Source organism: Perognathus longimembris, chromosome 24 (assembly GCF_023159225.1).
Source record: "Perognathus longimembris pacificus isolate PPM17 chromosome 24, ASM2315922v1, whole genome shotgun sequence".
NCBI classification, from domain to species: Eukaryota; Metazoa; Chordata; class Mammalia; order Rodentia; family Heteromyidae; genus Perognathus; species Perognathus longimembris.
The window spans coordinates 21570206-21581932 of record NC_063184.1 but is presented as its reverse complement, the minus strand read 5'-3'; the positions used below and the strand labels follow the sequence as shown (position 1 = coordinate 21581932).

General features: G+C 35.3%; 1 protein-coding gene across 7 annotated transcripts in view; it reads left to right on the top strand.

Moving 5' to 3' along the window:
- Positions 1–11727, top strand: part of Pdlim5 (PDZ and LIM domain 5) — a 143196-nt gene that overhangs the window by 83872 nt on the left and 47597 nt on the right. For 3 of the 7 annotated variants that reach the window (XM_048333613.1, XM_048333612.1, XM_048333615.1), the window contains 2 exons: positions 7935–8107; positions 8527–8563. In XM_048333613.1, the coding sequence (XP_048189570.1) occupies positions 7935–8107; positions 8527–8563 (210 nt within the window). Of the gene's footprint in view, positions 1–2377; positions 2395–5065; positions 5081–7655; positions 7674–7934; positions 8108–8526; positions 8564–9117; positions 10194–11727 lie in introns of those variants that run through there. The other 4 variants (XM_048333617.1, XM_048333614.1, XM_048333618.1 and 1 more) reach the window with 4 other exon arrangements.

The following is an 11727-nucleotide window of genomic DNA, read 5'->3' as shown; positions in this document are numbered from 1 at the left end:
TTCACAATTTTCCCTTTTTTGTGATATATTTTTTTTAAGAGTTATTTAAACTTGTTTAAAGATTTGAGCCCCACAGTTATGGGAGTGTGTGTGTGTGTGTGTGTGTGTGTGTGTGTGTGTGTGTGTGTGTCTTCAACAGCCTTCAGCTTTAGATGGTTGTTGTGGTCATTTTGAAACTCAGTGAAGATACTTTAAGGCAGTCATTTAGTTAAAAATCACTTTGATTAGATGAATTGTGACAAAAATGAACTTTAAAAGTGAAAAAATCTGCACATGTGCTAATTCTCACCATTGTCAGTCTCCAGGAAAATATAATTAAAATAATTGTGCGGCTAGGTCTTTGTCATGAGCTGTAATCCCTTCTGAGTGTTAATTCAGGGAATGAAGAGGCTGTGCCTTCTGTAGCCCTGCTGCTGCCATGGCAACCTGGGGCCTTGAAAGAGGTGGCAGGACTCCAGGCTGCTGTTGGGAGGGAGCAGGAGCTCTGGGAGACCAGCTACTGGGTTGTACAGAGGGCTTTGTGCTTGTGGGTAGCTTTTTAAAGTTTCAATGTATGCTGAGGAAAAGGAGAACCCTTCAACTAACATTATTTCTTCTTTCATAGAAGGAAGAGAATGCTATGTAGCATTAAGCTGTGTTTGGCTATATTTTTATTTCCTGTATATATACTTCAAGGCAATGGATTTTAGAGTAATCAAAGTAGGTAACTAGAAAAGAAAGATGTTGCCTATCAAATGCTAGCCCCACAGAAAACTGAAATCGTTTACTATGTGTATGAAGTTACACTGTCAGTAGAGGGAAAAAAAAGGTAGTAGTGTCTTAAATCATTTTTCCCAATTAGCACCTCTTGAAATTACATAGGAAAGTCTATCTAATGGAAAACTGTAGTGGTCAAAACAAATTGAAGTTATGGAAAAATCCTGGTTTAAAAGAAAAAGCTTCAGTTTTTTGTTTTATAAGCACAGTTTGGTGATTACACGTGAAATGACTTAAAGCTTATTTTCAAGCTGAAACCAGGCAGTGTTGTGGTTCCAGGGCTTTTGTGGTAACTTTGTGCAGTGTTTATTAAGCTCTGGATTGGTGTTCAGGGCTGTGCAGAATCTAAGAGAAAAAGGTTTGTTACATGTTTGCATCATTAACAAGCAAGTTATTGCTTTGTATTTGCCAAATGGATTTATTTTAAAATAGCTTGATTTCAAATGTTGTCCAGATGCTAGGACAATGAAAACATGATTATTCCCCAAAACAAAATGGGGTGTCTTTAAAAGACAATTTTGCTGTGTGTTCTTTCCCTCACTACCTTTAAATTAGAGAAATAAAAATTAAATCACTTACTAGCCAGTGATCTCAGTCAGCTTGAAGAGCAGGTCTTTTGTGCTATTCATGAATCTTTTCCTACATCAAGTGTCAAACTGATTTTTCAACTTTTTTTTTTTTTTGGCCAGTCCTGGGGCTTGGACTCAGGGCCTAAGCACTGTCCCTGGCTTCCTTTTTGCTCAAGGCTAGCACTCTGCCACTTGAGCCACAGCGCCACTTCTGGCCGTTTTCTAGATATGTGGTGCTGGAGAATCAAACCCAGGGCTTCATGTATATGAGGCAAGCTCTCTTGCCACTAGGCCATATTCCCAGCCCTCTCTTCAACTTTTTACAGTTCTCTTACTTAGATTTTTATAATGCTAGCAAATATAAAACTTTTATGAGTTTTTGCTTTTTATTGATTACTTTTTATTTAAACAATGCATATTAGTAACCAAAATTTTACAAGTTGAGAAAGATACAAAGTCAATGCCTCTATTGGCTTTACCATAATCTACTAGGAGGATGGTTAATGTTTACTGATTGAAAGTAGCATTCTAGTATGCCAATTTTATGGATATAGATATGTATGAGACTAGTAAACATAATCATAAATAAGAGCTTATTAGTGAAATGCCATTACTGAGAAACAGCTTAGTATTCTGTCAAATAGAATGGAATCTGGAAATTATGTTGATATTTTTAGTGTGTAAGCTTCTTTTCTTTCTTGTAACTAATAATGCTTAAGGTACTTTAGGAAATTTAAGTCTTCCCCCCCCCCCCCCCCACAAATCATTGCCTAGAGCATTTTTTCTTCTTTACTACTGAATGGGATTTTATATCCCAAACCAGAAGCGCAGCTTTCTTAAGTAGTAGATTACTCTTCCTTCCCACATGTCCTTGCATTATAATGTGCCACTGCTTTTAGGAGGTAAGTCTTTGGTATTCAATATTAATTTCAATTTTGTTTGGATTGAAATTTCTTCTAACAGTTTCTATGTATTTTGAGGAACCTGCCCTTTGGAAAACACAAGAAATAATGATATGGTAGTAATGTTTTAAAATGCTTTTCTTTTTACAGAAAACACATGTGACAAAGTTAGTATCCACATTACTGGAGAGGAAATATGGTGATTTATATATGAGTAAACAGCATGAATGCCCAATATTTGCAAAATTAAGTAAAATTTTGCAAAAGTGCTATGGTTTACAATAACCATATACAATGTTTTCAGTCAGTCTGATTTGCATTGCTGTGTTGTGGTGAATTGCTTTATAGTAATATAAGTAGTGTTAAATGTAAATAGTGTTTAAGTAATGTCGTGAAATATATGTGAGAGTATGCTGTGTAATGCTTGGAAAGAAGCCATGCATGGGAAATGCAATTTTTATCAACAGAGACTATTAGAAGACAAAGATCAGAGTAGGAGAGAAAGCACAATCATTTGTACTTCCAGTAAATAGTATATGTAAAACTGAGTTGATTACAAATTAATATCAAAATTTAGTAATCCATAGTTTTCTAACAATTTCCCTAGTTTTAATTCAAGCAATGTTGCTAGCCAGTTTAGATTTCTGTATATGTAGATAGTAGAGTTTTGATAGAGTTGAGCCTATGTGAAGGACAATTTATGGACATTTTAGTTGTTGGATCTGTTGTAATGACAAAACAGAGTTTGTTTCCAAAATGCCTTCAAATATGTTAAACATAAGCCCTTATAAGACATTTGAAGGATAGAAAAAGTGCAAGGCTTTGAAGTGTTGGGAAAAAAATACTCTATAAATTAAACTTGCCAAAGCAAAGGGACATGGACAAATCGGCTAGGATCAGGTCACCTAGCTGTCATGTTAGCCTATCTGCCACTGTTGTATGTATTTTCTTGAACATTTGAAGCACATTGATTGAGACAATCTTCCTTCCATTAGATACTCTTCATAGAACATTTTCCTTCAACTTTTTTTTTTATATGTGTGTGTATGTCAATCATGAGGCTTGAACTCACAGCTTGGGCACTGTCCCTGAGCTTTTGTGTTTAAGGGTAGTACTCTACCATTTGAGCCACAGCTACACTTCCAGTTTTGGGGTGGTTAATTGGAGATAAAAGTCTCACAGGCTTTTCTTCCCAGGCTGGCTTCAAACCGTGATCCTCAGATCTCAGCCTTCTGAGTAGCTAGGATTATAGATGTGAGCCACCAGTGCCCAGCTTTCTCTCCAACTTTATACTGACATAAAACATTTATCCTCAATTTAAAAATACTTACATTTCCATCTAGAATTCTACTCTTTTCAGGAGATGTTATTTTGTATAAATATTTCTCTGCTATTTAAAATAGCATGGCATAGTAGAGATTGCTTTTACACTGTGACTAAATGACTATGGAAAATAAAGGCAAAATTTTGAGATGAATTTATTCCTGTATCCCATGCTCATGTTGTGGAAATAAGCAGGTGTTGAGCCTATCAAATTGACTTTGACATATGGGAATATACCAACACCAATCAGTCTTAATATTAAAGCTGATAAACATAGTTTTTTCTATTATATAATGAATTATTTACTCTGAATACTCAGAATTGAAGAGTCTAATGTATACATAATGTATAATGTGTACATAAACTATGAAATTTATACTTTGTTCTCTATCTATAATGGTATGCAAATGTATTTGCAGTTTTAATCTTTTGTTAGGCTATGTTAGAGAAATATACATGCAAGTTTTTTCACTTTGGGTATTATTAACCATGTCCCTTTACTATTTCAAATCAGATAGACCTTTCTAGGCAATAATTATAGCACTGATCATGCAAAATGATGTAGTTCCTGCCCTATTGGTTCTAAAGTTCCAAAACTTGCTTTGGAATGAGGGTGCTGGTAATGAGAGACAGGCAAGGGTATGAAAATTGAGAGGAAAACCATTCTTCCTGGTCTTGTGTTTTGTCTTTTTATTATTAGCTCTACAATTAAGGGGAAAATACTCAAATAGTTTTTCTGTTCATGTGATCAGCTTAATTTATGTGATATTACCCTCACCTTTAATAGTACCACTTCTGCAATATGAGATTGGAAATTATTTTTTTTTCTGATTTTTAAAAGTGACTTTTTAAAGTTCTATATTTCTACTTGTTATATCAAATTATTTCATTCTTTGCCTTTTGTAAGAAACTCAATAATAATTTAAACTCCCACTAAGATGATTTTTTTTTTTTTTTTTTTTTTTTGCCAGTCCTGGGCCTTGGACTCCGGGCCTGAGCACTGTCACTGGCTTCTTTTTGCTCAAGGCCAGTACTCTGCCACTTGAGTCACAGCATCCCTTCTGGCCATTTTCTGTATATGTGGTGCTGAGGAATTGAACCCAAGGCCTCATATATACGAGGCAAGCGCTCTTGCCACTAGGCCATATCCCCAGCCCAAGATGAATTTTAATATAGCATTTTTGGTTTTCAATAACTTGAAACTTTAACCAGCACTAATTAATAAATAAAGTAGTTTTTAATGTTGGGAGGATAGGAAACCTAGAAAACCAGTAGATAGAAATCCAATCTTATCAAATCATAACAATCTTAGCAGAATTTTAACTAACATTTGTATGTTTGTCTATATTTATGTGAGTGTTTTGAAGCATGGTTTTTGTGTATTGTCCTCACTTAAATTCTTTGCTTTGAAATTTGCTGTTTCATTTTTTTCCCCCTCATCTATGTTTTCTATCATCGTGGAAACATCCGTATCTCTTCTATCACGTCTTCCTTGTGTGTATTTTTTGTCTACAGTAACCCTGGTACCGTGTAAGTACTTAATTTTGTGATTTTCATGATTGTCCCTTTGTAACTTTTCATCTTGCTTTCAACTTATCATCATCAACAAATCTTTGTTACTGTCATTCCAAAAAAATTTTTTAAGGAGCATATGAAACATGTTTTTCCTGCTGAAGAACTTCTTATAAATACATGTGCATTTGGTACACCTACACCAGGCCGTGGAAAAACTTAGGAGGCTAATTTTAGGGGATAAATACTATGTATACTAAAGTTAGAGATGTAATTTGGACCTACCTTCTTTAGTATGTAAAAAAAAATTGAATTGTTATTATAAAGGTGATGTACAGAGGGGTTACAGTTACATAGTGTATTTAGTTTTTTTTTTAACTTTGAAGGAACTTGTTAATTTTGAATGTCTATATTTTGAAGTGAATTACACCTGCTATTTTGTGCACAAGTATTATTGATTCTGTTCCTTTATCTATACAGATGACCCATAATCTTAGCTGATGCACTAAAGTTATTTTTCTAGTTATCACCAAAGAATATATGATGAGGATCATTATTGTGTGTTAGCAACTGTGGGAAGTATGTTAGGTACATTATCTGTCTTATTTATTCCACATAGCCATCTCTAAAGTGCAATTTCCACTTCTCAAATGGAAAAACAGAGAGTGAAGTGATTTGCATAAAACACTTGAATGGAGGATGCATTGCTCAAAACTTTTATCTGTCTCACTGAGGCTGTTATTAACTACAAACCTATTGTATTCTTCATTGCGGAGAAACTTCATTGTACTGGAGTTTTGATAGTGTCCACATGACTACAGTTGTGTGACATGCTGATACACTATGATTTTCTAGCACTGAATTAAAACTTGTAGATCCTGCCACCCACATCTGCCCACATTAAGAACACTTTCCTTACTCAGTTAAGACTCACGTTCCTTTTTCTCTTCTTAACCCATAGATTCTAGCAGTTTTTTTTAAGTTGTCTTATTTAGAGGGGAGAGAAGTGGGAAATATTTATTATGTCCTAAAAATGTTAAGGTAGTATAACTTGTAAATCCCTTAATATATACTTTGTTCACAGAAAAAAAAGAATAGTTTTGTTTTTTTTAGCAAACTCTAAATTCTTGAACTCTGTAGTTTATATATCTCTTTGACATATATGATTGCACGTAATCCTCAGAATAATGCTTTTATTCTTTTGGCAGTACTTGGGCATAAGCTCAGTCTCATACTTACTAGACAGATACTATACCATTGGGCCACTCCCCTAGCCCTTTATGTGTTGGTTATTTTTTTTGGTAGGATCTCACTTTATACCCAGGCTAGCCTGGAGTTCCATCCTCCTATCTGTGCCTCTACTTGTTGTTTGGATAACAAGGGAGTGTCACAGCACCCGACCATCTTGGAAGCTTTTGTCTGTCCTCCTCCCCTCCTGCCCTGTCCCCCACAGGCTGAACTAGAACTACCATCCCCCTATTTATTCTTGCTTTCCTGGAAGCTAGGATTGTAGACTTGTGCCACCACGTGTAGCTTTATGCAGAACTCTTTGTTTTCCTCCTTTACAGTTTAAGCAAGTATTTATTTTAGTATAATAGGATAAAGTAGGGAGAAAAGGAAAAGAGAAACATATCCTGCTTCCCAGAAAGGAAATGGGAATTAAAGCTCTATTTATGATACACTGGATTTTTTTTTTTAATAAATAGCTCAGAGGGCTTTCTTGCTTTCTCTCTGTCTCTCTGTCTCTGTCTCTGTCTTTCAGCCTGGACATAGCACTCTACCACTTGAGCCACAGCACCACTTCCAGCTTTTTCTGATTATATGGTACTGAGGAATCGAACTGAGGTCTTCATGCATGTTAGGCAAGCACTCTACCACTAACCCACATTCCCAGCCCTCAGAGGTTTCTAATATCCCATATATCTTCATTGTGATGGTATATATATAGCACAATAGATTTTTCATTTTTAAGATAAATGATAGTTGGGCCCATGATTGAGAAAACCATAGACCCTTCTGACCCTTTTCATAATTACCATTGGCATTTCTGGTTAACCTGTAATAAAGCATTCTTAGTTCCTGGGCCTAATGAAGATGGGATCATCTAATGCTGTTAAAAACCAAACTTTTTGGTCTGGGAATGTGGCTTAGTGGTAGAATGCTTGCTTGCCCTAGGTTTGATTCCTCAGCACCATGTAAACAGAAAAAGCTGGAAGTGGTGCTGTGGCTCAAGAGGTAGAGTGCTAGCCTTGAGCAAAAATAAGCCAGGGACGGAGCTCAGGCCCTGAGTCCAAGCCCAGGGCCTGGCAAAAAAACCCATAAACAACCCAAACCAAAACAACAAAAACCCCCAACAAAAACAAGAAAAACCAAAGCAAACTTTTCTAGCATCATATTGATATTTAACTGTGGTTGGATTGTAGTTCATAATTTGGTTTTTATGACACCAGAAGACTGACACAAGTTATTTCAAATTGTTTGATTTTGAATATTGTTGACTTTACATTTTCCAGTTTCCTTTTATTCCTTATCTTTTTCTTTTCCTTTTCTTATGTTGGAAATCTTTCTTCTGCTGCCTTCTATCAATTAAAAGGAAAATCCCACCTAAACGGTAATCTCTGTTGAATATTTTCTTCTCTTGCTAGTTTATATTAGCATTATAAGTGAATTTATTTTACTAATTTTAAAAAAGCCTAGTCTATTTTAGAAAAGTATAATTAAAAAAATTGAAGCCAAATATATTTGCACAAGCTATTTGCCCAAGAGGAATATTGAAGATTAAATGTACAAATTATAAATAATTTACCACAGGGTATTTTATCCACACAATGCAATTTGAAACGTTTTCATTGTTGTGTCTTTTCATCCCTAGCCCACCAAGAAAGCACATTGTGGAGCGCAATACAGAGTTTTACCACATACCCACCCACAGCGATGCCAGCAAGAAGAGACTGATCGAGGACACAGAGGACTGGCGCCCAAGGACGGGAACCACTCAGTCTCGCTCTTTCCGAATCCTCGCCCAGATCACCGGGACTGAACATCGTAAGGGAACTAACTTCTAGGGATTTGTGTCCCCTCTCCCCGCCCCCAGTATGAATTTGAGATTGTTTCTTGTTTTCTGCTCCCATAGCTAGGGATCTTAAGGAATGAATACTCTTTGCCCCAGACAGTGACCTTTAGGACCTGTTGGCAGTCATTAGAAATCAATCCTCGGACATATCGTTTATTTTAAAATTAAACTGCACATGTTATCGGTACAGTAAGTAAGAAGCCTGAAGAAGAAGAGGAGGAGGAAGGGAAGGGAGAGCTATTGATTCTAGTATTTAGCCAGTGATAACATGGCATGAATTTTGTTTTTAATTGTCTCTGTAACTTGGACAGTTGATGTTGACTGATAGCAGTAATTACTTAAGCAACTTTAAGGTTACAGTAAACTAATATTGGATATTATTATATTTCAGTGAAAGAATCTGAAACTGACAATGCAAAGAAGGCAAAGTAAGTTCTTGTTTTTAAAACCAGATGCTTCCCTTTCATGAATGGGCTGATTTGTTGTTGTTGTTTTGCCAGTTTTGAAGTGTAATGGTCTGCCATTCTGTCTTTGCAAATAGAAGCTACGCATTTCAGTGTGGTGCCTTTCTTGTGACTTCATTGTATAACTTACAGATTTTCCAGTTAGTGATACTGTATGTGTTTATGGCTAAGGCATATTCTCTTTAGTATTGAAATAAGATGTGACCACAGAAGTATATTTGGGGATGCTTTGCTAACAATTTATCTTTAGGTTTGAGTCCATGTGTTGTCTCACATTCACTTTTTGGCATAAAAATTTACGTTTCCAAGAGGCTTCTATAGACTTAACTTCTGTATTTTTAAAAAATGTTCTACTCTTTAAACTCTTTGCTATTTAACAACAACAACAACAAAAAAAAAAACAAACGATGTGAAATGAACTTTATAAAGCATGTGTTCTGCATGGTGGAATTAGCATAGACTCTGTTTTCTTTCCCTTTCTTACAACTCTTCTATCACTCTTGTTTTTATTTCCACAGGGAAAAGATACCCCTTCACGTCTTTAGTCCCAAATACACAAAATTACGTGACTGGCACCATGAAGTTTCAGCACGTGCTCTTAACGTACAGTGATTTATGAGCCTTGCAGCCCCAAGCAGCTAGCACATACCTTTTCATTCACCTTTTCCTTTTCAACTTGATAGCAAAATCTGTATTACATTTGACCTCTGAAAAACTTTGCTATACTTTTCTAACAAATTCCTGTTGTGAAAACAAGAAAGATGACTGGTAGCTCACAAATGTTAAAGCAAAGACAAAAAATCAAGGGACTAGATTTATTCAGTGTGTTTATATCTGTTTTCATTGTTATTATGGTCATAACCTTGGAAAAGGAAATATTTTCCTAAGTGTATTTGGCTGGTAGATTGAAGCAGAGGCAGAAGAGCAAGTAATGGCTTTATCTAATTTTGAAAATACTTCCTTTATGTTATTACATTTCCCAAGATTATTTTAAGGTCATTATTATGGAATACTCAAAGTTGATTGTAAATTATTTTAAGTAAACAAATGTGAGGATATAAGATTAAACAGAAGACTTTTATTAGAGTTTATTTTTTGTAGATTTCGGCATCCTGTAAAGCAGGGACTGTTTGGAATGGCTATATGAAGGGAATGAAGGCAAGATTTTGCTCGTAAACAAAGCAAAGCAGAGAATTCTCTCCTTTTTGCAGTAGGCAAACATAGTGTTCTTTTGGTTTGGTTAGATTTAAAATCTTATTTTCTACCAAAGGAAATATATCTCAGCTGGGATCTTAGAGGATAACAGATTTCTATGTGTCTACTAGGAAGAGTAGAAGGGTAGATTTGCTTTATTTGCCATGAAAATAAAATAAAATAAAATGCAGTTTAAATGGTTTTTCTTAGTATTGTAACTGCTATGTATTGCTGCTCATCAATCCTAGGAAGTTACATTTTGAGCAATACATTGAAGCCACATACCTGACCAGAAATGCTTTGTGCTTTGTAATATAATGTATTATATATTAGATTTGCATCAGTAATAATTGCATTTTGATGTTTGGAAAAGTATTGTAATAAAGTTGCCTTTAACTTAGCTTTGTACTTGTCCTCTTTCCTTGAGGCTAGTAACTGTGCCATTGAGGATTTGTCATGGTATCACTTGAGTAAATTAAGTAATTACCTTGATATTTCATTTGGAAAATATTTTTTAGTTTTGTGAAGTTTCTGAAACTTCAAAAAAAGTTGCTGAGGGGCTGGGGATGTGGCCTAGTGGCGAGAGAGCTTGCCTCGTATACATGAGGCCCTGGGTTCAATTCCCCAGCACCACATACACAGAAAATGGCCAGAAGTGGCGCTGTGGCTCAAGTGGCAGAGTGCTAGCCTTGAGCAAGAAGAAGCCAGGGACAGTGCTCAGGCCCTGAGTCCAAGGCCCAGGACTGGCCAAAAAAAAAAAAAAAAAAAAAAAGTTGCTGAAACTTCATAAAACATGTAAACCATGGCAAAGGTCCATATTTATTTTTTCCTTCTGAAGTGTTACCTTGTATTATGTAACATGGTTTGTAATAACATAATGTGGAAATGGATTAGACTGTGATACACAAAAGAAATTCTTTGTATGAAAATTATCACTAAAGGTTCTTTGTACATTTAATAATACATTCTTATTTTTCTATAGTTTAATGTCACTGTAGAGTAGGACAGAGGCTTGATACCTTTGAGAAACTAAATTTATTTCAGTTAGTTATTTGTTACTATTTAAAATTTAGCCCCTAAATGTTTGGGTCTAGGATTTCTTTGTGCTCTTTTCCTCTAAATGTCATGATATATAAGATACTTTTCTTTTATTACACAAGTTCTTCTTCAGATACTCAGAGGTCTTGCCTGCTGTGCTTTTAGGATCCCAACATCAATCCCAGTTATTACCTATGTCTCCCTCCTCTGGAAGAAAATCGACTTTCCTAACCCAGGCTTTCCTTGACCTAATAATTCTTTCTTGATCTCAAAAGATAGTGTTGGAAAGATTGAATTAAAGTCACATAAAAATGATATGGTAGGGTAGATGTGATATTTTCCACCAAGAACCAAGTTTCTAAAAGAACTACTGAGCTGATAGTACTACTAGAAAGAAATCTAGGTAAATTAAAGAATTTTCCCCTGAGATAGACAAAAGAACTTTCTAACCTGAAATAGGTACTAATGAAAATAAGAATTTAGTAAGCATTTTAATGTGTCATTGAAGTAGAGGCTTAGATAATTGAGGCAGTCCATATATGAACAGAAGGAAGAGATGTTCAGGAGGATCACAAAGGACATTTCCATCTGACCGAGTCACTAGTTGAATTCTTGAGCTGTGTGAATCTTCGGGGACATTTTATATGTCTAGCTTAAAAGCTAGCCAAAAATATTATTTTAAGTCTAGTGACAAAATTTATGACTTATTTTTGTTTGTCTTACACAATCTTTCTCTCTCAGAGGTTTGTTTTGAATATGAAATTGGGAAGTGACGCTTAAGAATTTTCAACATTGTTTTAGTAGTGTTGTACCAGTGAGAAGATGGAATGTGTCTTGGACAGAGTGGAATATATTTTTGCTACCTCGAGAAATATGTTGTAGGAGCAAATCATACT